We start from the raw sequence: 24,618 nt of genomic DNA, 5'->3' as shown, positions 1-24,618 counted from the left end.
TTTTTCATCCGGAAAATCTGCTTATTTATGCTGTGTTGATTTAATTGTGTGTATTTTTTAATCTGAACATCTTAAAGCATTACAGCAGACTCCTGTTTCTTGCATAGGCTCAGATCGTTACGGATGCAACAGGTATGCATGTTTTATCGAGGGGCAACAATCAAGCGGGTGGTCGTGTGCTTTGTTACCCTCAGAGTGCCCACCTGGCCATGATTGACACCTTGATGATGGCGTACACGGCGGAGATGGTCAGCCTGGAGAGGGTGGTGTCCTGCCTGCAGAAGTACCGCCCCCTGGATGCAGAGGACGACGTGCCCTACGACACTGAGGAGGCGGTGACCAGCTGGATAAACAAGGTACGCTCTTCTCTTACTGTAGCCCCCAGTCTCTCTTATTGCCCACACCCCACCCTCACCTCAGCCATGCCTCCTGGCACCCATTTTGTCATATTTTGTCTGGTTTTGTCAGAGACTCTTTTAAAAGACATCTGCTGAGAGGATTTCTGAGAACACTAAACCTAGGAAAAGGACTTGGACATACCACACAAATTTATTAAATCATTCTTGTAAGGGTCACTGTCTTAGGGTTGCTTTTCTTTAAGGTGCAATCGACCATATACTTGTCCTTGGGTTTGATTTTGAGTTTAATTTTTGAGTTTCATGCTTTTGTAAAACAGAAAATTAGAGCACATGATAAAAAATGACAAAAATGTACAGTTTAAAGGTTAAATACATTGAGAATTAAGATCCAAGACCATCTTTGACGTAGAATGGCCTACTAATTTTCAACTGGATGTGGGTGTTAAGTTGTAACTGTAAGGTGAAGTTTTTTTACATCTTACTCATTATGGCCTTTTGCATGGGGCTACAGTTTAGCTGACAATGCACTAACGGTGTCCTGAGGAGGGGAAGCCACTCTTTAACCAAACAGCCTGTGGCTGCATGCTGTGCTGGCATATCTGCAGAACATACAGAGGAATGTCACATTGCAGCCATCCCCCCATCCCCCAGTCCCCTCTCCCCCCCAATCCTATGCACGAGCAAGAACAGCATGGACAAAGAGAGAGAGAGATGTTTGTTTACATTCCTCTGTGGAGGAGGTCATGTGCTTCCTGTCCCAGCCCCTGAAGGGGGGGGGGGGTGGGGGCGGGTTTAAGGGACACGCAAGCTTACAGCCGACTTGAATGCTGTGGCCATCCTGCTCTAGCCTGCCCTCCATCCTAGCAAAATGTGCCTCCCAACTGCAGCCTGAACCCCCGCGGGACCTTGTTTTGGTCTTCAGCTGCTGTTTCTGTTCTTTTTTTTATCAGTCTGCAGATAGAGGGTTGCAGATAGAGATAAGATCACAGTACGGACTGTGCCATGTCCCTGCTGCACGGGGGGATTAGTACATGGTCTGAGAGACGGCTGCCCTGTGGACTGGTCTCTTCCCCCCCCCCCAGGGCTTGAACTAAAAGAAATGAACATGCCGCTAATAGATTGTGAAGGAACCACTTGATTGTGCCTGTGGTCTTTTATGCTTTTTATGTTTTTTTGTTTTTTTGTTGACAAATTCCTGAAGTTTCTTACAGTAATCAGCAGATCGGCATGAATGAGGGTCGCAAAACCTGTCATTTTTTGGGGTGGGGGGATAAGACGACTTGTATTCGTATTAACGTGAAAAGAATGAAGGTTACTGTAAAAAGGCTTAAAAACAACAGAGAAAACAGGACTTGATAAAAGTAATAATTTATTTTAAAAAAAACCACCAGCAGTACAAATGATAGTAGTGGCTCACCTTCCCTCCCCCTGTGTCCCTACTGACAGACTTAAATAAGCTGAGCCATCAATTGCACCTGGTTTCAATTACAAATTAAATGCAATTCAACAATTAAATAAAATCAATTTAGCAATAATTACAAACAATTAAACAATTAACAGCCTAGTGAAGGGCCACTCCTTGTGAAGGGCCACTCCTTCACAGTTACTTTTCCCAGGGTAATCAGAGGGTACACACATACACACACACACACTCAATGCACAAGTAATTGTTGCGATTTTATCTTGATTTATGGCGACCGTCCACGAATGCGTTGTTCCATTTGCTGTGTTGACAGCAGTGACTTATTGCGATGAATGCACCAGGGTGTCTCTCTCTTTCATTAACAAGGTTAACGAATACTTGAAAGACATCATCGCTCAGGAGCAGAAGATTGGGGAGGCGTGGAGCGAGGAGCCGGCAGGCCCCCGGGTGAGTGTGTCCATCTCGTTTTCGTCATTATGAGATTTCCACTTTAATGAAATGCTGAATGGGATGTAGCTCTATCCTATCGGGAGGGCGAGGTTTGTGCTTCAGCAAAATGATTTACCAACGATGAGTAATTGGTAATTCACTTACAGGAATGAGCAAGTGGACAAAATCTGATTGTGTTCTGGATTATTTGGAAAATTTGATGGTTCTCATCAGCATTAAGCTGCTGAACAAGCCAGGCAATAAGATCCCAAAGCAAAAAATGGAGGGGCAAAAAGTGTTTAGTATTTCAGAATTGAATACAAAACTGGACCATTCCAGCAGCTCCTTAAGTGGCTCAGTCAGTAAAGGCACTCGCTGTAAGTGCAAGGGCTGTAGTCTAGAAGTCATAGGTTTTGAGTCTGGCCTATCTCATTACCACCTATAATTTGTCATCCTGAGCAACAGTATCCATGACATTTCTTCAGCCCCATTGACAAAATGCCTTTGGGAAACGCAGCATCTTTATCTATCAGCAGTGCAAGTAAATGTACCCCAGATAATTGTTTCAGGATCAGGTAAACCAGCGATAAATCAGTTTTGGGTCTTTAAGAGCTGAGGGCAATCAGGGAGTATTGAGAAGGAGCTGGAAACTCTGATCTCTTGAGAGATGAATCATTGTGGTGGCTGTGTTTAGGTTCTGCTTCCAGTGTTGTTGCAGCTTCATAAGAAGAGTTGTGATTGGATGGACAGCTTTAATTTCTTTGTGGTCATTTGTAGTTTTCGGGGTTGCTTGTTTTTGCTTGACAATAGTGACAAAAATTGTATTCACCGCACGTCGAAAGTTCTTATCCGGCTGTATATCTGAAATATCGCATCAATAACTCAACAACGGAAAAGGTTAATTCAACCCTTTGTGAAGGGAGAGAGTGAATTTGTTTATTCACTCTCTGCATATAATTCTGGCTGTTGCCTTGTAAACAAAGACTTGTGTTGTGTCTGGATTAGGCAGGACTAGCTCAAGGGACAGATTTTAGACCTCTTCGTCATATGCAGTGTTTTGTCTCTGCAGATGAGCTGTTGAGGGATGTGGCTTGCTAAAGAGCCAGTTTTCAGCGTAGGAATGAGCTCTGCATTCTGGTATGGAGTCCTAACTGTGTTAGTAACTGCCGTGTCTGACAGACACACAAGGCTCTGCATAATTTGCTCTTGTATGATTTGCTATCCGAGAGCAACTCTTCTTGTTGATCACCTACAGTTTGCTCTAGCCAAATGAGCATGAATTGTACTACTCCTTCACAATAACTGCTGCTGAGATGGGGGGATGTGGGTGGAAAAGAAGCAGTGGATGGCAGCATGCACTTTACAGGCGAGCGAGTGCCTGTTTCTGCCCTCAGGGATCAACAGGGACATTGCATTGAGGAGATAAGATGACTGCAAACATGACCAGGGGTTTTAAATTTAGTAAGAAATAAAAAAAATTGGTTTAGAAAAGAGGAGACTATGACATAGTCGTTCTGTGATCATTGAACATTCCTGAACAGAGTTGTGCCTTAACTCGTTGCTTATTTACTTGCAGTAAATGACTGCTGTTTAATGTGTGTATCGAGGGACTTTGGTCTATGTTCACAGAGCCAGAAGAGTATGAGGACAGACAGTGTATCAGATGGGGTCTGTTGATACAAACGGCCTCAAAAGAAAAACAGCCCTTTGTCCCCCTCCTATGAGAAGCCAAACATTTTTCACATCTGATTTCCATCACTGTGCGTGTTCTGAAAAGCATATGGACACGTATCACAAAGGGAAAATGCAACCATGTGCTCCTCTTTCACAAGCCAGTGAATGGATTTTCATCAAACCCAGGCTCTGCCAAATATAAATATCAGGAATGTCGATGTTAAATAAATGAATTGAACTTTACGTTCCCAATTAGCTTTCACGTGCGCGTTTGCAGCCTCTGTACAGCTGTTGTTCGCAAAAAGAAAGCGGTTGCATTTCACATAGCGTGGAGTAGCACTCTTGTTGCCATACAGTGTTGCCATGGTTGGTCTCTTTTTGTGCTCAGGCTGTGTTTTGTTTGGGCGTGTAAACTCAAAGTGCAGTCCTGTCAGTCTATCCATTTGGTGTCTGGAGCACCAGGAGCCCTGTTAGCTGCTACATGACAGCCACAGGCTGACCAGAGTTACTGGAGCTCAGCTCGCCGCTCACACTCACCAAGCTTCTTACCTGTTGCTTTTCTTTTTGTGGTCATTCTTTCATCTGTTCCCCAATTCTTGTCTTTTTGAGCTGAAGTCTCCAAACACATAGTACTGGAAACGGATTCCTGTAAGTTCCCCTGTCATCCCTACTCCCTCACCTCTACCCAACATCCTTTCTGTCTCTTTAGGCATGTGTCCCAATGTGATTGGGCCTGTGGGCTCCCCCAGTCCTTGCCCCTACCCAACCCCTCCCCAGCCCCCATGCTTAGAAAGCCCTAATAAAAATGCATAGAAAGTCTATTTTATTAAAAAAAATAAAACAATGAAATGACAATGACTTCTCTTCAATTTACTCAAAATTAAGTTCAACTTTTCCTCCCATCTTTTTCATTTAACCTTCATTTAACTTTTCTGCTAAAAGAAAGATACTACTGAATACCCTTGTGTGATCTGTTTTACAGTTTTTGTATTTGTTTTACATTATGATTCAGACAGGTGCTGAAATGCATCTAAATGTGTAAGACAAAAAAACAAAAGAGCATGTTTAAATGAGTGTCTGAAATGTACAGTATGGACATTGGTGTTAGATTAAATCTGGACCCCAGACACGAAGGCTGCGTTGTGAAATGTTATGGTTTATTTTTAGGCGGGTAAGCAGGAAACTTTGCTTGTTTGAACTTCTATTCTTCCTTTTTGAAAAGAGCGTAGTAGAAGTCATGACTGCTTTCATGATTAAAGGTTATATTTCCTCCTTCTGGTACAATGAGTATAGCTCGGAACTCATTGCCCTTTCCATAAATGCCCGAACCGGGAATTGGGAACTGACCAGTTCGTGCAATGCTACGTTTTTACAGTGCCGTTTCAAACTGATTTATTCCAATGAAAAGCCACAGTCTTGTTATTAAATCCTAAATCTTCTCCTTTGTCCTTGGGAGTGCAGATCCGAATACAGTCGTGTCAGCTTAATGAATGGAACACTGGGGAAATTTAAGAAGCCCTGGTTTACTTACCGGTGGAACGGTCCAGCAAATAAGATCGTGTAAGCTAAGTCCCTCCTGTTGAACTGCACAATGAACTAGTGGAGTGTGGTGGATGTTCAAAACTAACAGCGACAGTGCTTTGTCTTCAGAGTGACAAATTTGCACTTTGCACTCAGACTAATTGAGAGGGATCATTTTAATGTGAGGTCAAAGCGCAGCTGGGAACAGGAGTGGTGAGCTGAACGTGCTCTTTTCCTGCAGAGGTAATCATGAAACAGTGGGGCTGCACTAATGGTGTGTATGTGGGCACCCTGGTCAGAGCTGGCACAGGGCACAGGGCTCACAGTAAAACTACCGCTTCACTGCATAGTATGCCAGGGGGAGTAACTTTGTTGGTTGGCAGTACGTCTGCCTAAGAGGTCCTAATTCTGCATGTGGCAACACCCTCACCACCCTGGTATTGAATCCAAACCTCCAGAGCACCGCCCAAAACTCCCAAAAAATCTAAAGCGTGTGTGCATGCACGTCTCTAGCATCTGGGCTCTATTGAGTGTGTGTATTTGTGCGTGTGTGTACTACTGTTATTGGTTGCTGTGTGTGTGTGTGTACTACTGTTATGGTTTGCTGTGTGTGTGTGTGTGTGTGTGTGTGTTTGTGTGCCTTTGTGAGTGTGTGCGTGTACTCCTCTCTGACAGGATGCTATGATTGTCGTTGTTGCCCAGGCTCACTTCAGGAAGGAGCACACGCTGCCTCGCCAGGTGCCCTGTTTCCCCCTGGTGGACAATCTCCTGAAGGACAACACAGACGGGTGTGCGCTTGCTGCCCTGGTTCACTTCTACTGCCCTGACTCTGTCCGTCTGGAAGGTACCGCACACCCATCCGCCAGCCAGACACCCCTATCCACATCCTCAATTCAGCAAATCCCTGTGCACCTGGGGGTAACAGCTACAGCACGGGCATAGATGTATTTAAAAGAGTGGTATTTGCTCCTGCCATTGGAGAGCTGTAGGGTATGCAGATTTTGTTGTTACTCGGCACTTAATTGATCAGTTAACCCACCTGGCACTTAGCTCTGTATTGATTGCTAATTTCTAAAGCGAAAACAAAGCTAGTCACGCTTCAGCTCTGCAAGTGCATGAATGAATACCACTGCTTAAACATTTCAATAATGGTGGCCCATCCAGTGGCATTGACTCTGAAGTGAGCTCACTCTTAGCAAATGCATTGAAGTTGGAAATGTATATGATAGGTTAAGGCACGACCTGGCTATTTATTTCTGGTGAGGTAAATAAATGATATTGTATTGACATAGCAGGTAATGCAGTTGCTGTATGACATCACACCTCTCAGCTCTGTCCCTTAGTTATGACATCACAGCTCGCAGCTTTGTCCTCTAGCTGTGGTATCAAAGCTCTTCTTGTCTGTTTCCCCTCCCTCTCAGATATTTGTCTGAAGGAGGTGATGTCACTGGCTGACAGTCTGTACAACCTCCAGCTAATCCAGGAGTTCTGCCAGGAGAACTTGAACCGCTGCTGCCACTTCACACTGGAGGACATGCTCTATGCCTCCTCTTCTGTAAAGGTGAGTCACAGCGAAGGGTGCGGCTGACCGGGGAGTCCGCGAATTCGAGTATGAGTCATGGGAGGGACCCTGCAGCAGGGTGGGGGAGGGGGGGATGCCTCAGTTTTTCCCGCTCACGCGGATGACTCATCGCCCGTCCGTAGTTCTGGCCAAAAACGGTTGGGGAACGTCCACCCACCCGTGGCTAAAGACGTCCCTCCACTCCTGCCCGCACTTAGGACTCCTCTGTCAGTTTCCCCACAACTTTCCACCAGCGAATGTGGGGCTGAACAGGGACTGCATTGACATAGGGTGCACTGACTGCACCATGTCTGTGTTGCTGTTGGCCTGAGAGCCAGAGGGTGGGGTGTGTGGGGGTGGTTTCATGTGAATTGTGCTTTATGTGCTGTGTATTCAACCTTCTGCAGAACAGTGATTCCATATGTGTACCTGGCATGAAGGATCTGGTGCACTGTATCAGTTTGACACCACAAAATAAGAACAAAAAAGCACAAAAATCCATCCCAGACACAAGACTTTATGTCTGGAACTATTATGCACAAATGCTTGGTGAGCTTTTGGGGTGAAAAAGTTTGAAGTAAAAGTGAATTGAAAAGACACTACTTCAACTTATATGTTTCATGGATTTCGTTAAAAAAATAAATAAATAAAAATTGAAGTGAACCGATGTTATATTTAAAGAGTTGAAGTTGGTGTTATTGTGCTGTTTTGCCGATTAATTGCATCAATTATTTGTTAAACCCCTCATGCTCATGATCAATATGCTTTATACATAATTAAGTAATTAAGTCAACAGTAACTTTTATAGAAAAGCAAATTGCCATACATTTGTTTGTATGACTTTTCGACTGGGAAGCAGGATTAATGAGGTACTTTTCTCTAGGAAAGTTCTCCTAAAAGTCATCAATAATCCAGCTGTAGACACAAAGAGACAGAGAAGCTCGTTTGAGAGTCCTAAGTGCTGTGAACAATTAAATCCTGGCTTTGTCTGTTGAATTGTAAATAGAACTGTGCTATTAGACTCTGGATGGAGACAGAATGCAGGTTCTGTGTCTGAGGAATTGTTGTGAACAGGGCCTGCTCTACTGACCAATCACATTGTGTGCTCTGGATGCCAGCCAGTCACATTGCTTTCTCCTCCAGTGTTGACCACAGACAAGTCAGTTGTTGATAAGTGAGTCACAGGCCAGTGCAGAGCCAGAGAATGGAATTTTGTGTCAGAACAACCATGACTCTATGTGGGTCAGATTCTGTTAAAATGGAGGAAGCTCTGTTTGTAAACCAAGTTTTCAGTAAGTGAATCCAGTGGGTGAAAGGGTGCTGTTACACAGTGCCTGGCAACCCACCTTTAATTCTGTGTGTTGTTCAACGAGCAGGTCTTAGGAGGGCTTTTAAAGGCCACTGTAGAATAAATAAGGCTTGCATTTGGACAGATGGGGTAATCAAAGGCCCGGTGGTTTGGGCTTGTTTCATGGTTTATTTGAAAGAGTGCTTCACTTGTGAATGGCAGAGTAAGCCTCAGGTTTCTTTGTTTACCTTTGACATTATTCCCTCGATTAAATCCTCTGGTAGTTGCTGTAAACACAGTATTGAAGTTCTTTTACTTTTGTAAGTGTTACAAAAGGACATATAGTAGACATATTGTTAGGTTTTTTTTGCCCTTTAGACATTTGTGAATCCAGACAGTCACCTGGAATGTAACTGCTCAGGATATCACTTAGCTGTCTGGTCAGATCATTGTCTTCCACTCACACGTGTGCTCATGAGTTACCTGTGTGGACAGTTCATGGCTCGTTATGTCTAATAGATGAGTATCATGTTTTACTCAAATCTGGTTTTCCTTGTTTCTGAGCATGCAGTCAAACTTTTCAGTCCGTGAGAATGTCTGTCATGACGGAGAGCTAAACTTGTTGATTTCCCACCATGTTTTGAAATGTTCTGTAAAGAACATAACCTCTTGTGCATTCAGAATCCTCAGACTGCATGTTCTTTACCTTGTGATACATGGTATGGATGAAACTGGTAAGTTCATTTCTAGACAGTTGAAAGCTTTGTTGGTGCTTGTACATGCAGGTATAACAGAGCATACAGTAGGTCCGTGTTTCAAGCTATGCTTGTATGCATTATTTCAGTTAGGAGCAAGGACCATGTGTTTTTCAGCTAGGCTGTGTTCGATAAATATGCTTTGCTGGTTATGGTGCAACCTGGTTTAGACCTAAACCCTCTTGTTGATATTTTTTTTGTTAAATCCTTCAGCCAACTTCTGTGTTCTCAGAAAAAAACCCTCATTTGGATAGCACTCATTCACCGCTGCTGGTTTGTTTTGTTTCTCTGTTCATGGCACGAGGGTTCGCACAGGTCCTTGGAAATTGCTTAATTTCTAAGGTGAAAAATGCCAAACAGTTGGATATTGCCAGAAGGCAAAGGATTTTCTGTAGATTTTGTGAATTTTACAAAACTTTCTTGTGTATGTAAGTTGCTTGTAAACTCTTGTAAATTGAACTTCAGGCAAATTCAGTTCACTAATCAGGTTATACAGGGCTGTGGCCCTATTTCTGTATGGTCCATGTGGGATACGGATTTAAGACAAACTATAAAATGATTTTTTTAAGGAGAACAGACAAGATCACCCTCATTTACATTTTTTTCCTTCATTTAAAAATAGTGACTCTGACTCACTATGAGCTACTATAGGTACATGTAAGAATAATCCTTATATTTTTAAGGATGAATCAGACAGAATTAGACTCAGACGGAATCGGAATCAGACAGAAATTGTGTAATATAAAAGCATAAACTAAGTATAAACAGTGCTATGCAGCAGTTTAGAGACATCTTGTGGTGACTCACAGAACTGGCCATGTTGTCAGGGCACTGTGATAAAACTGGTTGAAGTGATGTGCGGATTCATGAATACTACAGTTGTTTAAAAAAACCCTCATCAATTCCTGTTTCAGAGTTAATGACTGTAATAATAACAAAGCAACAATGATATTAACAACAATCCATAATCATCATGACCATGATCATAATAATGCATTATATTTATCAGTGCCTTTCAAAGAACCTAAGGCCACTGTACTAGGCATAATAGAACCAAACCGTAATATAATTAAGTACAATAGAGACAAATTATAAACTGTGGAACGCAAAGGCTGAGAGGGATGAAAATATAGAGAACCGAAGCAATGCATTTAAATTCAGTGTTCAGTAGACACTGACAAAACTGGGACCAGAAGAATCCCTGGCAAAAAAAGGTAAGTCTGGGAGTCTGTATTTGGAGGTGTGGATGGTTTTGACCATGGATGGTTCCTTCTCATAGACATGTGGATATCACTGACCTGAACTTTGTGTTCTTGCTCTCTGGCAGAATAACTACCTTGTGTTCATGGCCGAGCTGTTCTGGTGGTTCGAAGTGGTCAAACCTTCCTTCGTCCGACCTCGTGTTCTAAACATCAAAGGTAAGGATGAGAGAAGCTGAACGAAGTCTGTAACAGGCAGCAGTCAAACTCCCGGTCACATGACAGTAACTGAATTCATTAAGCAAATTCATTAAATGGGATTGCATTCTTTGTTTTTTTTCTAGACCCTGCTCTGCAGTTAACAGATGTGCCCACAGTGTCCAGTTCTAACGTTACCAGAGAAAGCTTTATCGACGCACCTGCCAGTCCAAGCCAGCCCAGGTTATATTACATTTTCTGTGTACTAGTTGTCTAGATGTATAATGCAGTACGTTTAGGCATCTCTAATTTTTTAAATGATGATCATGATACTGTTACATTGTGTTCATTTTGACCTTTTGTGTTGAAAAGCTAAACTTAAATATTAAAGTTTGTGTTGAATACTTATTCTGTTGTTGCATATGGCACATGTCAAAGTTTCTCTCTCTCTCTTTCTCTGTCTTTTTCTTTCTCTCCATAACAGTTTGTCTCTCAGGCCACAACCTAAGACCTCCTCTTCAGGTACGACTGCAAGCCTTTTTTCAATATTTTTCTTGATATGGTAGTTGTGTGTATTGTTTTTTTTTTTGGATGTAATATGATGATTGTGGCTTAGAGTTCTTTTTCATTTGGCAGGTGTTATAAAACGATCAACCTCAATGTCTTACATGGAAGGGTGTGTTGGGACATGGCCGAAAGAGAAAAGGTCAGTATAATATAAATGAAACACAGGTCCTAGAAAAGACTGTGGAGTGTAGAATCAACCACCTAGTGCTAAGCAACCTGATTAGTAGGATCAGGTGTGCAACTGCATGGTTGGAACAAAAGCCTGCACCCACATCAGCCCTTTCTGGATAAGGTTGAGGACCCCTGGTGTAGAACATAACCTTAAACTGCCTTAAATGGTACCTTGTGATGTGTCAATTCAGGATAATGAGAAGTGACTCAGGATAATGTAGAGTGGCATATGAGAGTGTATTTGGGATTTGGTTTCCTGATTTCCTCTTCTGCTTGCACAGGTCCTCGGCTCATGGGATATCCTTTGACATCCCGTTCGACAGAGATGACATGGCCCAGCCAGCTGTGGGGCGAGGTATGAGCAGATCGGCCAGCACAGATGGGCTGGGCCACAGGTTCGCCCACGCCCCCCGGAACATCAGGCGGAACCTGTCCTTCCAGCCAGTCAACGGCCAGAGCGGGCGGGGCATCGAGGAGGAGGAGGGCCTTCAGCCGGGGTTCTCCAACGGGCTGGAGCCGGACGAGCACGGGCCCCCCGGGGCCACGCCCAGCATTGAAGAGGCCCTGAAGATCATCCACAGCCCGGAGCGGCCCGGCGGCGGCGGGCTGCCGGCAGACAGGGCCGGCAACGGGTTCTTCCTCCACGGGCGGGACGGCGGGGACGCCGCGTGCGCCAAGGGCCAGGCGGCGGACGACCAGGACTCGGCCTCCACGGAGATGGACACGGGGATCCACGTGCGCACCGAGGACATCCAGGACGAGGACTCGTCCCTGAGGGACTACACGGCCAGCATGGACTCGGACGCCGACCACGAGTACGAGCCGGGGCCCGGGCACCCGCCGTGCGACGGCCCCAGCCCCGCCCCCAGCTCCCTGAGCGGGCCGTCCCGCGCCGGAAGCTCCGCCTCCTCCGGCTCCGGCGGCGTGCGCATGACCAGCTTCGCCGAGCAGAAGTTCCGGAAGCTCAACCACCACCACCACCAGCTCGGCGAGGGGCGGAGCAGCGGGAGCGGCTACGCGAAGACCACGCCCGAGAGCTCCGAGCCTGGCGTTCCGCACTCGGTGGCCTGGGCCCCCGTGCCTGAGGAGGGGGGCCCCGCCCGTGCCCGTTCCCTGCCCTCTTCGCCGCGGGACCCCACCCATCTGCTGGCCTCTGAGATGCTGCAGCTGAAGATGAAGCTGGAGGAGAAGAGGCGGGCCATCGAGGCGCAGAAGAAGAAGGTGGAGGCGGCCTTCACCCGCCACCGCCAGCGCATGGGCCGCACGGCCTTCCTCAACGTGGTGAGGAAGAAAGGGGGCGGGGCCTCGCCGCTGAGGGAGGAGGCGGCCGGCTCGGAGGCCAGCGGGCCTCCCGCCTCCCCCGACTGCGACGCCCGGCCCCCCAGGGCGGCGGAGGAGGAACGGGAGGAGGAGGAGAGCGCCCGCCCGGGGAAGGCGCCGGACGGGGCGGAGCAGGGCCACGGCGGGTGGTCGCGGTCGCCCGGCGAGGAGGGCGGGGCGGCGGGGGAGGCGGACCTGGCGGAGTACACGCGCTCCATCGAGAGGCTGAACACCTCGCTCAGCTTCCTGCAGACGGAGATGCAGCGGCTGGCGCAGCAGCAGGAGGTGATCATGCAGATGAGGGAGCATCAGTCCTGGGCCGCGTCCCCGCCCGCCGGCCCCGCCCCCTCGCCGCAGAGGCAGGTGCGCGAGCTCCGGGGGTCCGCCGCCCGCTCGGCGGGCTCGCTCTCGCCGGTCCTGTCCTCCGGCGGGTCCCCGCGCCCCTCCCACCGCTCGCCCACCACCATCAAGAGGAAGTCGGCCTCCTTCCACTCGCGCACGCCGCGCACGCCCAGGCCCAGCGAGCTCAAGATCTCCCCCTTCAGCCGCATGCTCAACACGCCGCAGTCCGTGGACAGCCTGCCCCGCCTGAGGCGTTTCTCGCCCAGCCAAACCCAGCTCAGCTCCTTCGCCTACTTTGGGCACGATGAACCCCCCCCTTCCCCTTCCTCTTCCCCCGCCCCCACCCACACGCCTCCCCCTGACCCCGCCCCCGAGCCCCAGGAGCAAGACGGCGGCCCCAGGGAACCTAAACCAGAGCGGCCCAACCACCGGATGTCTGCGGGACCGTCTTCTCCATACTGGTGGGCGCAGGAGGTGGAGAGGGACCCGCGTTCGCAGGGCCCAAATGAACCTAAAGCTCCCCCCATTTCGGAGGTGCTGACCCAGCCCGTCGCGCAGGTGGTCAGGGTGACCCCCGTAAAACACGACCACACCCTGAATACTAGCAGCAGGAACCTGATCGAGGTGCCCCTGTCTGTAGTGAAGGCCCCGGAGGCCCAGGCAGTGGGCAATAGTGGTAGCAGCAGTGGAGAGGCGGAGCCTGTTTCTGAGCTCCTTTCTGGAGACCAGAAAATCTGCTGTGGGTTCTTCTTCAAGGTAAGGACATGTGCAATACCTGTGCTTGATCACAGCTTCTGAACAAACCCAAAAGACCTGGACTGTGCTTAGTGTAAAATTGGAGCATCATCATTATGTCTTTAGGTCAATGAGATAGTCCATTCCTACATTCATTTGTTGCCAAAGATACTGCATCACAGTCCAAAGTACTCAGAGTGCCCTAGTTTGCAGACAGCACACTGTGGAAAGCTAGCCATCATTCAGGCAGGCAGAAAGATAGGTTGTCTGCAGAGCTTTGGTCAGGAAACTAGCTGATGAATAATTTAACTTCTCACAGGCCTCCATTTGAATGTTTTTTATGGACTGTTGATTTATAAGAGATAAAGCATACACCTTTATAATAGGCACAATATTTTCTACAACTAAATGTGGTCAAAGTGGGTCAAATAATGAACTTAGCAATGACTAGAATGTTATGCCTTTGCGAGGGATCACCAATCAGAAATGAGTACAGTAAGCTTTGATGAGAGATTGTGACACAGTGTCCTTGGGGCTGCCGTGGCCCACAGGATGACCTGAAGGGCGAAGAGGACATCGCGCTGAAGAGGGCAGCTCTGCTGGAGAAGAGGCTGCGGAGGGAGAGGGAGGCCCAGCAGAAGAAGCTGGAGCTGGAGGCGGAGCTTGAGCAGAAGAAGGAGTTGGCACGGTGAGTACCCGCCCACTCGCCTGCTCACCCCTATCTCAGGACCGCCCCACCAAGGGACCTCACCTTGTGGGATTGTGATGGTCTCACATATCTGAGGGCTTATTTTACTGTACTCTTTCACAAGGCTGAACTGAAATTATTCTACTACATTGAAATGTAAAAATCAAATTTATTTTTGTAAAAATGTGAAACCAAATATGTGTAGTATCCAAGCTTTTTGCTATGTAATATGGTTGTATAACAACCTGTAAAGACAAGATAATTTTACTTAATATGATTGCCTGTAAATAAAGTATATTTTAAGATTTGAAGGAAGTATGAAGACCCATGCAAAAAATATCAAGAAACTTCAAAGACAAATATAGAGTTGAGGAAAAATCACATTGTTCTTTTAAGAGAAAATAAGAAAATGTCTCTTATTTATTTTCCCACAAAATAAAACAAGAAGGCTGATTTCCAGAATTATATATGTAAATGGTAAAGAATGTACCCCAAATAAAAATTTTCTCCCTCTGTGTGTCGAATCTTCCGCTCACGCCCATCCCCTTCCTCAGGTTGAAGGCAGAAGAGGAACGTGAGAAGAAGGAAGATGAGAAGGCGAGGAGGGAGTACATTAAGCAGGAGTATCTCAGAAGGAAGCAGCTGAAGCTAATGGATGACATGGACGCGGTCATTAAGCCCCGCCCCTCCAGCACCAAGCAGAAGAAGCCGCGGCCCAAGTCCATGCACAGGGACAGCGTGGAGTCCCCCAGGATCCCACCCAGAGCAGGTAAACCCCACTCTCCTGACCCGCCAGCAGCCCTTTCTGTTCAGCCTCCAGTTTCACAGAATGCATTAAACATATACATGCAGTGTACGTTTCGTTCACATATACAAATTTAGAGACCTTCCTGTAGACCAGATGTTCCCAAGCCATTTCGTCTCATCTAATATAATCTCTGGGTGAGGACCTCCACTTCAGTTGTGGAAGCCGGGTTTTTCCAAAGCAGAAATCTTAGTCTTAACAAGAGAATGAAATGAAAACCAACTTTTCACTTTCTGAAATACTATTTTAGAGTGTAAATATTTTCTCATTTTAGACCCAATGTAGAGTGTATATCTGCACGCTGGTGTTGCTGCTGCAGTGAGCTGTAAGAGGCATAGCTCTATACGAGGTGCTGTGAACAGATTTGCTGGTGTGACAATACATTTCACACCCCCTGTGTGTCTCACCTGCAGGTTCCCGGCCTCGTGTCTTCTCGGTCTCAAGCCTGTCCCTGGCCTCGCTCAACCTGGGGGACAATGACAGCGTCAACTCAGACAGGAGGACGCCTAGGTGAGCACCTCTTCCCCCGTCCCGAGTCCCCTCTCAAACACTACCACTATGCAGAAAAATCTCATAATAATAATAATAAATATAACTCTATTCATGATACACTCTTTATAGACACTAAGGTCTGTACAGAGTACATTCTATGCAAAAATGATGTAAAAGGGATTGGCAATATGTGGAACTGGTAGTGTGGACAGCTAGTCTAGTCAGTTATATTATGGTCTTTTAGACATTGGACCTTGCTCTGTAAGTTTTTTGTCAGTAGTGATTAGGTAGGTATACTAGTTTCAGATGCAGTCAATTTAGGTTCCCTAAATCTTTCATCTTGTGTCTAAAACTTCACTGTGCTCTGTTCTGTATGATAAATGTGTCATAACCCATAACTATCATTATTTTATATCTGCCTCACAGTATGTGATCTAATCTTACTCTCTTCTGTTTTTCCGGTGAATTAACAGTGTTGTCTTGTCTGTAAAATACTTTTATCAGAAATAACGCTTGAATCTAGCTTGAATGTATTGTACATAATTCTGAAAAGGCAATATAAGATAGTTTAAATGAATCCCATGTCCTCTTGGGTAAAGCTGAAAATGTATATATTAATTTTTGGGGAGAAAATTTAAGCATTTAGTGAAAAGCTCTATGTAAACTATTTTTTAGTTAATGTACCCCAACTTGCACAAGCCAATCATTGTTTCTTGTTTGTGCTGTAATCTGAAACCCCAATTGGTTAGTTCATTCACTGTTTACAGGATTGGTTAATTTGTGACCACGAGTAGAATATCTAATTACAACGGCAGTGCTAGTCTCCTCCTTGGCTATGGCCTTTCCTTCACCCCTGGGCAATGGATGACTCCAAGCTACAGCCCTTATGTTCTCTGTTCTTCACCTCCTTGTCTTCCATTTCTCTCCTTCTCTCTTCCTGTTCTTCCTACATTTTTTCTGGCATTTACAGAAGCAGTAAATTAGCCTCTGGCAATCTATACTACTTTCTGAACTCTCCAAAAGTGAAAAAGACAAGGTTAGTCCTTCTTTAGAGCGACTTATAGGTCACTCGTTTCCTGTGCTCCGGAGACGTCTTGAGAGGTAACGCTGCTATGTCTGGCTGCAGTTCACTGTCTATCCAGGAGTGGCAATCAAGCTAGCTTTCCATTCCTCATCCCACAGCTTCCAGAAACAATGTGAGGGGTGGATATAAGTCTGCCGTGGTTCCTCACATTACTGCCGTGCTAGTTCCTCCCTGTGACATCGCCAACAGGCTGCCGGTTGTCATTGATGAGAAAGACGCTCTCATGTGATTGGCTGTAGCTCTCGTATAGCATCATTTGGTCTGTACTATGTGGTGCCCTATTGGCTTGCTTGGAGGAATGCACGTGATTCAGTTGCAGCTTGGTCGGGAGTGGGTGGCACAGTGGTGACTCAAGATGCAGTCATTGATTCCATATTAAGCAAAATGCCTGTTTAATGAATGGTTTATTTTTCATTACAAGACTCTCAAAATATGAAATAATATTATTTTTATGTTTTATGGTTATATTAAGTTTTCATGGTTTGGATCATATATCCCAATGGACAATCACATCCAGCACCTAGGACAGCATGGTAAAAAACATGGATTCTGAAATCCTGAAACTGCTGCTTTGAAAAGATCTGGACGGAACAAATTGTTAAGAGAAACATCACCATAGCCAACAAGGAAATTGATCTTTGGGGGCTTTCTCAATTTCCTCCAGTAGTGTGATTATTATGTGTCTATGGCAGCTGGCTGTATTGCTTCATCTGTTGTTTGGTTAACTGAAAGAGGGTTATCCTTGGACAGAAGATCCTTTCCTGTCTCAGTATGTTTTACTTTTGTCCCGTGTGTCTTCTCCTGGGTCTGCAACCTTGTAGAGATGCTTTTGTGTTTGAAAAGCAATTATAAAATAAACCTTGAGGGAGTTTAGCATGTCAGTTTATAAATCCCAAAACCTGGGCTTCAAATGTATTGGTGTTGCTCACAAAAGCGATTATTGTTAGTTTGAAAGTTACTGAAGTGTTGAAATAGAGAAAGTGTTTTTTTTTTAAATTGAGGCTCAAACGTGTCCAACGAAGACTCCATAGTGAACACAGCAAACATTGTGTTTCTGTGCCAGTAGCTGTTTCTCAGGGCCATTGATGAAGTGCTTTAGCTCAATGCTGGGGAAACCTCATTTTCATCATTTCTGTGTCTGTGGGAGCTCCATTGTGCATTTGTGTCACGGCTGCTGCGCACAACCCACCAGCTCTTCATCATTGCTGTTTTGTCTGTGGCTACGCTTGACCTCACAGCTCCCTCGCTTGCGCCCCCCAGAGCCTGTCTCAGGAACTGAGAGGCGGCGCTTTGCTGCAGCACGTTTCATTGGGAGTAGATTCAGACACGCAGTCCGTGAGCGCGGTCCGTGGCTGAGGTCTGAGGAGGGTCCGGTCACCGCGTCTAACCGCAAACGCTGTTCTTCCTCCAGGCCGGACTCGGCTGACGGCTTCCTGTCCCCCTGCCTGCTGGGAAGCGGGAACGGAGAGAAGGACTGGGAGAACGGCTCCACCACGTCGTCGGTGGCATCCAACACGGAGTACACAGGTACAGGCTGGCTGTCTCTGAGCTTGGTGCTGACCCTGCGAAGTCAACCTGCTTAACGTACACAGTCAATGAGAGTTCCCTGAAAAGTGAAAGGTTTTGGCATGAACCTTTGATATTTATTTAATAATCAGTCGACCAGCTATCCGTGTATTCTAGAAAATTCTTTGCGTAACAAAACACAGTTGAAAATGAATAATTCGACGTTTGTGTGTTGTGTCCATGCGCTATGCCGTGGGCAAAACTGCACCGCGACTCACATATTGCATAGACGGGATGTATTGTAAGATTGGTCTGCTTGCTTCTACAAAGGGCCCAAGCTGTACAAGGAGCCGAGTGCCAAGTCCAACAAGCACATCATCCAGAACGCCCTGGCCCACTGCTGCCTGGCTGGCAAGGTTAATGAGGGGCAGAAGAACAGGATACTGGAGGTGGGAGGTCATGGCTTATTTCTTCCGAGCTACACTGTTGAACTGTTGAACAGTTTCCACTCTTGTTTACAGCCTTAGTTTTATGCAGGTCTGGAGGAAATATTCAGTATTTCATCCGGTTACTGTTTACCATTATTACATTAATCCAGATTAGCGTGGGCAAGATGCATTTATGCACACGGCAGTGCAAATTTATACTGTTGAGTGTTTACCAAAGCAGTTCGGTTTAAGTGTCTCTGTCCTGATTCTGGTCCAGTACACAATTCTAAGGGTTTCCGGGACAACTCGAAACCGGGTGCCAGTCAGGCGCCAGGTACAAATGGAGGTTTGAGTCTACCCTCCCAATCAGTTTCTCCAATTAAGTAAAGAGATCATACTGAAAACTGGAACCCCTTGGATTTGCAGTGCAGTCTGACCTAGATAGATGCTTGTTTTTGTCTGTTTAAGCAAATGATTGACAGATAGATCAACCATTCCTGAATGACCCATTTACCAGCATTCAAAGAGGCCCTACATGCTCACTACTAATTAGAAGGCAATGTTTCTTTCATATTCCTAAGACCTATCTCACCAGCACATATCACATGGATCTACCGATAACAGCACTCTTATGACATTTACTTTACCAAAATAAAAGTATGGGTAATGCTCTACTTCATTAACTGCAGCTTTATGATGCATATACCGAATTAACCCGTCCTCTTTTGACCTCAATTGTTTCCTTCTGTGACATTAACAAATTGTGCATTCTGTGAATATTTCATGTTTTGACTGAGCTGGAAAAATAGAAATTGCTCTACGTAGCTTTTATATTGTTATTATGTTTTGCTTCTGAAGCCGTGGTGGTTCTGATTGACTGAAAAAAAACAGATTCCCGGAGCTTCAATTTTTTTTCATCCAGGGTTAATCTTCAAAGTAGCTCAACTGAGTGTGAAAACTGCAGACACCCAACACTAACTCAGCACTAACTCTACCTCTACTATTGCCAGATGGCTCACACAATGAACCAAGCCTGCTGGATGGAAGAAAGACATTACCTCATCAATAACCTGAGAAAATAGAGGCTTCTAATTTGTTTGCCCAGTGTTTCATATCTTCTCTAAGGCAGACTGGGAAATCAGCAAGGCAGCCACCTTTAGATTTTACATGCAGGAAGAACCCCGTCTATGCCTTATAAAGCAAAATAAAGTATTAACAATTGTCCTTACGCTTTTTTGTTTCCGTTTGCTTTCTTTTCGCAGGAAATTGATAAATCGGAGGCCAACAACTTCCTGATCCTCTTTCGAGACTCGGGCTGCCAGTTCCGCTCGCTCTACATGTACTACCCGGAGTCCGAGGAGATCACCAAGCTGGCGGGCATCGGGCCCAAGTCCATCACGCGCAAGATGATCGAGAACCTGTACAAGTACAACTCGGACAGGAAGCAGTTCAGCCACATCCCCGCAAAGACCATGTCCGCCAGCGTCGACGCCATAACTATATACGGCCACCTGTGGCAAATCAAGAAATCGGCCACGCCCAAAAAAGCACTAACACTCAAGTCTTAATGGAAGGAGGAGCCTTTGTGCAGAACCTTCACGTTCAGTTTCCACTTCACCGCACATATCCGTTTGGATTCGGCGCCCAAAGTGGGTAATATACGCTTTTGGGTGTTTGTCTGCCTTTTTTTTTTTTTTTTTTTGGAGCGGCAACTGGACGCAGAACTCTTTGTACGTTATGCACAACTGGAATGTAGAAGACTATCTAAAACCGTTCGGCTGACTACACGTTTAAGTGCGTGAGATTGCGGAAGTTCTGGCTAAATGTATTGATGCGCGCACTGCGTGCATGTGTGTGGTGTGTGTGCTCGCGTTCTTTCCTGTATGTGCCAAAAAAGTTAAGATGTGGATGCCATGTTCTTGATTTCGAACACTTGAAGCACTGAATGTCAATCACCTGTACAGACTGAACTTTTCATATTATGCTAACATTTGTGGCCTTATGCTTGTTTTATTTTTTAATGTGGGTGCTGCGAGTGTGTATGGTTGTCCCATGATAGGATTTTGTATGTTGCCAGGCTTGTTGCCTTTGTGTGGTTGGACCATGTCTTGTTAAGTCTGCATACATGTGTAACTGGGCTAGCCAATGGAAGTGACTTCACCACAGTGAGCGGATTGGGCTGCTATGACTTTGCCCTAAGGTAAAAGTAATATATGGTGAAATATAAAATCCCAGCCAGAAGGAATATATTTTAAATACATGTCAAACATATTGTGAGTATTAGAAAATATCTGCATTTAATTTTATACATTGTTTTTAGAATAAACTGAAAACTTGCATTCATTGTAAAATGTATGTTATTCTTAAATATGTTAGTATATTTACAAAGGACATTCCTTATATTTTGGACATGATGTTTTGCCATATATTTACTGATATTAAGTTTCTCAGAAGGGAAAATAAATGCAGAATGTTAAGTCACTGCTGAATTTTATTCTAGATTGCAAGAAAACAGCAACAGGGACTCTCCACAATTTTAATTTTTTGGTAACTGTACAGATCAATTTAATGCTGTTAGAAACCAATTATATTACTGCCTATTAAATAAAAAAGCATTGTTTTGTTAAATACATTAATAAACAGATGGTAAGCAATGTATATAACTCTACTATTTTTGTTTCAAAACAAAATTCTACCATTTTGTTTTAAAGTTAATTCACTTTATTGAACAATGTTAAAATCTGACATTTAAACAAATCTAATTAAACTACAAATATTTTTTTAATGATGGCATATTTGAATTTAACACCCTTTTTAATGCCTGCTTACCATCTGTTTGCTAATAGATATAATCATTTATTTAGTAGGCAGAAATGTATTTATCAGTGTTGTTCACAGTATAGTTTGGCAACTAATTTAAAATGTCACCTATTTATTTATATATGATGGGCCTTGTAAAGTCCCTCTTCTTTAAGAGTGTTGCATAATATGCTTCCATAGTTTAAAAAAAAATGTAGATGATTAAAGACAAGTGTGTGCATACTTGTAATTACATTTTCACACAAAATAGGTGGAGTAGGCAATATTAAACCATAGACTACATGGTGATAAAAAAATAAACACAGCCTTTTATCATTGAGTAATAAGGGTCTGTTTACTCATTAATATCATGGACAAAACTTAGCTTCAAATAGAGAACAAATCTGTTACATGAATGTGCAATTTAAAAATAAATATTATTGTAAAATACTTGGATCAGACGGCAGAGTACTTCAGAGTATGTTTAGATAATCATCGGTTTATGTTAAATATCCCATTTAAGCTAGTTCTCTCTGGTAAACAAACGGACTTGACACAATAATACAGTCTGAGAAACTTTTCAAGATTGTTGCTTGAAGTGGTTAATTTCGGTAGGTACAGGTATTTTTCTGGGTTAGTGCATAAACCTTTTGTTTTTACTTCACGTCTGCTCAGTCCATTCACTAAGTGTTCCTTCGCTGTCCATCTATCTTGATGCAAAAAGCATTCCATTTGTAACAGTGTATGCCATTAACAGAGACCCTTCGTACCTTTTGCCACCGCACTGTTACTCCGAGAACATTTTAAAAACATGGAGGCTGCAAACATTAAGACTAAGACTGTTGAGGCCTTGCTGGAGAGCCATATCATAACTTTGGTTTCTTTGTAATTCTTGAATAACAGTTTCCATTGTTAGTTGTAACTAATGCCCATCCCATTCTACAATGCAGCCAGCAGCCACTTCTTTCACTGTTCTGAGCTGTGCATTGACTGTGCTGCTGGAGGGTTGCATTACTGATGCAGCTGGTGCAGGCAAATTGAAGAGGCCGCATCTACAGTACCAGTGGTGGCACAATGAGGTGTGGCATACACCCTGCCAACTGAAACCTTCCCTCCCTAGGCAACGCTGCAGCAAATTATGAGTTGCTGCACTGGAGTTCCGACGGGTTTATTTTCTATGAGGATCTAAACGGGGAACAAGCCTCTTCGATTTGTTTGCGGAAACCAACACTTTAGTGAGTGAGAGTCATGAGAATTGTCTGCAGCTGTTGGTGTTGATCATTCATGTTTTTTTAATCATGTTCATGTGTTTTTGTTGCATATGTTCTTTTTGTATATTTGATGAAATTATAAAAATGCACATTTTCATCGAGACTGGTGGCTCTGAATTACTTGGTAGGCCTATGGATATTTAGGCTTTAAACTACGCAAATTCAGCTTTTAAATGCACGGATGCCACAAAGTATGACGACATTATGCGCAAGGTATTGAGAAGATATAGGATATGCTATTTTTCAGTGAAATTATACCCTGCTGAAACCTTTCCACATGGATCAGCCTAGGTTAGAAAATACAAAATGCAAATACTGCAAACTGGCAAAGTTTCACAAGCATGTGAAGTAGTCTTATGTTGTTTCAAAATCTAAGCAGCGTTTACTTTTCTCTGAACCAGAATGTGTCCATGCAAAGCGCATGTGAGATTTTCTCTTTAAAGAAAAATCGTACAGTGTGGTTTGTCGCATATAGTACATCTAAACACAAATCAGTCATCGTCATTTCTTGACCTGTTGATAGTCTTGTCACAACAGTGTATGTAAGCCTGCCATCAAATTTTCTGTGATGTGTCGTAGGCCTGTGTCACTTAGTCATGGTTTTTTGTGAGTTAGGCAACTGGAAGATCTGCAGGTGGCAGGTTTGAATGTTATTTTTATCGGTCTACACTGTAAGAGTTCAATTAACACGGAACATTTTACAGTGTAGGCCGCTGAACTTCCCACAGAAGTTCACACAGAAATGATGTGCTTATTAAAAATGTTCTTGTCTGAATTTCTTTTAAATAATTTTAAATATTAAGCAGGTTAAATTTACATTATAATGTACTAGCTATTTGTAGATGAACATTGATTATTTTCATTTTTCCCAGTTGTTTTTATAAGGCCTAGAATATCTTGAAATGAGATGCCTAGGTCACAAATGAATATTTGTCTTAAAACTAAGAATTCAGCCATGTATTCTTACAGAAAACACACTTAATATTATATTTTATTAGGCTAACTAACCATCTTTCGTTTCGTTCTAATTTGTGCTAATCTAGCCAAGAAATATCAGTTTCAGTTTTCAAACTGAAACCTGCTCAGTTTCATAATTGATGAAAGGTGTTGTAGGACAGCTAATATCATATTCATTCGTGGTCATATTCATATTTGGCTGTTTAAAGTCAAAATGAATAGCTTTCAGTTGTAAATAGGTACTGTTGAATATTGTTTAATGATGTGCTACTCTGTCTACCACGATGAAGTATAGCTTCCGTATACCTTAAGAGGCTGTGCTGTTGTATAATGTCAACATATTGCTGAAAGAACTTGTATTTTATTATTTTTATTTTATTTTTTGCTTTGAATAAAATCAAGCATGGCCTCAATGAGTTGTGTTTTCATGCTTCTACGGATAAATATGTACACTTTAGTAGCCCATGAACTCTTCTCTTTGGTTGTCACATTCCATCAAAATTATTGTTCACATTCATGATTCATAGCCTACTATGAACAGGTAAACAGTGTTGCTTAATACTATGCAGGGGCTTCTTAGTGGCGGAATAGTGTACTGACTACCCATAGCCCCAAGACAGGCATCAAAAGGCCTGTACTAAAAAGTTGGATTTAGACTACAATTTTAAGGAAGGCCACAGAGACTGCATTGCACAGGGCCTAGAATTTTGTGCTACAGCCCTGATAGTATAATATAGAACAGTGGTTCCCAACCCCGGTCCTGTGGACCTGTGTATGCTGGTTTTTATTCTTATCACAATTGGAATCCAGAATTGTAACAAGCTATTATTTTTCTTAATTAGGTGCTTTTCATGTTTAGATGGATTATTTACCCTCTTAAACCATGAAGAATAAAAGTCCCATTTACACATTGTGCCTGTCGTGCTATATTGCGAACAATTACCAATGAAATGATGTAACTGATCACATTAAAGATGGTAAATAATTGCTCTAAATATAAGCACTTAGTTAAGAAAAATGAGCAGCTTGTTAAATTTCACTGCAAT

At 44.0% G+C, this 24,618-nt stretch overlaps 1 protein-coding gene across 2 annotated transcripts in view; it reads left to right on the top strand.

The window, feature by feature from the left end:
- LOC118229985 (calmodulin-regulated spectrin-associated protein 2-like) overlaps positions 1–23,985 on the top strand; it is a 43,507-nt gene extending 19,522 nt beyond the window's left edge. The window contains exons 3-18 of one of the 2 annotated variants that reach the window (XM_035422617.1): positions 195–356; positions 2,149–2,229; positions 6,109–6,250; positions 6,828–6,967; positions 10,338–10,428; positions 10,554–10,650; positions 10,892–10,929; positions 11,044–11,113; positions 11,427–13,563; positions 14,094–14,230; positions 14,785–14,999; positions 15,449–15,545; positions 16,498–16,563; positions 18,023–18,138; positions 18,448–18,566; positions 19,808–23,985. In XM_035422617.1, coding sequence (XP_035278508.1) covers positions 195–356; positions 2,149–2,229; positions 6,109–6,250; positions 6,828–6,967; positions 10,338–10,428; positions 10,554–10,650; positions 10,892–10,929; positions 11,044–11,113; positions 11,427–13,563; positions 14,094–14,230; positions 14,785–14,999; positions 15,449–15,545; positions 16,498–16,563; positions 18,023–18,138; positions 18,448–18,566; positions 19,808–20,113 — 4,014 coding nt within the window. In that variant the 3' untranslated portion in view covers positions 20,114–23,985. The remainder of the gene's footprint in view (positions 1–194; positions 357–2,148; positions 2,230–6,108; positions 6,251–6,827; positions 6,968–10,337; positions 10,429–10,553; positions 10,651–10,891; positions 10,930–11,043; positions 11,114–11,426; positions 13,564–14,093; positions 14,231–14,784; positions 15,000–15,448; positions 15,546–16,497; positions 16,564–18,022; positions 18,139–18,447; positions 18,567–19,807) is intronic. The other variant, XM_035422618.1, reaches the window with a different exon arrangement.
- Positions 23,986–24,618: the final 633 nt, after the last annotated feature.

This window comes from Anguilla anguilla, chromosome 6 (genome assembly GCF_013347855.1).
Source record: "Anguilla anguilla isolate fAngAng1 chromosome 6, fAngAng1.pri, whole genome shotgun sequence".
NCBI lineage: Eukaryota > Metazoa > Chordata > Actinopteri > Anguilliformes > Anguillidae > Anguilla > Anguilla anguilla.
The sequence above is the reverse complement of the archived record's forward strand: the minus strand, read 5'-3'. Positions and strand labels throughout refer to the sequence as shown.